Source organism: Anarrhichthys ocellatus, unplaced genomic scaffold, assembly GCF_004355925.1.
Source record: "Anarrhichthys ocellatus isolate YVR2014 unplaced genomic scaffold, GSC_Weel_1.0 scaffold6111, whole genome shotgun sequence".
Lineage (NCBI taxonomy): Eukaryota > Metazoa > Chordata > Actinopteri > Perciformes > Anarhichadidae > Anarrhichthys > Anarrhichthys ocellatus.
The window spans coordinates 1,375-3,073 of record NW_022286085.1 but is presented as its reverse complement, the minus strand read 5'-3'; the positions used below and the strand labels follow the sequence as shown (position 1 = coordinate 3,073).

The window sequence follows — 1,699 nt, the reverse complement described above, 5'->3', positions numbered from 1 at the left end:
ACGGTTAACCAGCTATGACACCACCCGTTAATGACGGTTAACCAGCTTCGACACCACCCGTTAATGATGGTTAACCAGCTACGACACCAGCCATTAATGATGGTTAACCAGCTACGACACCACCCGTTAATGATGGTTAACCAGCTACGACACCACCCGTTAATGATGGTTAACCAGCTACGACACCACCCATTAATGACGGTTAACCAGCATTAATAACTGTAGCGATCAGGAACGATTCATCTCAACCGTTCATTCACCACTTTTTCTTGGTGCGTCTCTCGTTTTGTCTTTTTCTCTTTCCTAATCATAATCACGATTAATTGATCTGCTGTTTACCTTCTTTGTAAATCAATAAGTCTATAATATCCGGTTATCTTACAATAATATGTAAATGACCCTCGTTCCTCTCAGGGATCCCCGTGAAGACGACTCTGGACAACCCCAGCACGGTGCAGTACGCGGGTCTGATCCACCAGCTGGTGATGAAGGCGAGGAGCACCATACGAGACATCGACCCCCAGAACGACCTCACCTTCCTCCGCATCCGCTCCAAGAAGAACGAGATCATGATCGCTCCAGGTGAGAACACCTGAACATGAGGACAGGAGGACCGAAATCACCACCTCTACAGTTAATGAGCAAAAATCTGAAATATAATGCAACATATACGGGCGTCACATTACTCAGAAAGACAAATATGTGGATGAACAAATGTTATATTGAACTTTTCTGTCCCAACAAGCAGCAGCGACCATTAAACCTTTGAGTGTATCGAATTTAATTTTTGCCTCTTTTCCTCTCAGATAAAGACTATTTCTTGATCGTCATTCAGAATCCATCGGACTGAAGGAGGAGGAGCTTCAGCTCGACTCATCACTCTCTTTGTCTCTCTTTCATATTTAAAAACATCGTCTCTGTCTCTCTAAAGTCAAACGAACCCGTTTACCAGAAGCTCCTTATGCTCCTGCTGTGTACCAGGAAGTAACGACACGATCTGATTGGTGGATGAAATTAAATGGAGACGTGTGAACCAGGCGACAGGCACATTTCTTTTTCCATGTTTTAGCATTCCAGCTGGGCGTCGTCTCTCTAACTGTACTTCATGTCGCTGTGTTTATTTCACAGGTATTTTAGCACACAGTGAGAAGTACACACTAGTTAAAATACCGTAAAACTAGACACGGCTGTAAAGTACACAGTGTACACGAGAGAGAAACCAGAGCTCATCTTTAAGTTAGAGGATGATTCTCAGTTCTACTTTAAAAAGGAAAACTTGAGATTATTTATTGTTTTGTTGGCAAAAGATGTTGAAGTTCAGTATTTACATACGAACACTTCTCTCTGCTGCGTCAAGATTCTGATGGTTATTTTTAAGAAATTAAAAAACTCTAAATGTTCTTGTGTTGTCGTGTACTTTATTTACATTATGCTGATATTTATATTTATATTATTAGTTTGACACTTAAATCAAGCTCAGTGGAGAGAGGTGTGTGGAGCATTATGGTCGGGGATCTTCTGCGTTAGAAGCATGCACGCAATGCATTCTGGTACATGTAGTTGTTGCGGCACAACTCTGAGCAGGAGAACTCAGCTACAGGTTAGAGGCCCCTGGACCTGAGCTTCTGTTTACAGTTACTGCTAATATTTCTTATTGGGAAGTCACAACGAGATGCCAAAAGCAAAGCAACTACAAGGA

General features: G+C 42.1%; 1 protein-coding gene across 1 annotated transcript; it reads left to right on the top strand.

The window, feature by feature from the left end:
- Positions 1–398: 398 nt before the first annotated feature.
- Positions 399–1,400, top strand: LOC116380099 (dynein light chain roadblock-type 1-like; the record flags this gene model as incomplete). Its single annotated transcript, XM_031842061.1, has 2 exons — positions 399–582; positions 807–1,400. Coding segments are annotated over 2 exons (228 nt in total), but the record flags the coding sequence as incomplete, so codon positions are not given.
- Positions 1,401–1,699: the final 299 nt, after the last annotated feature.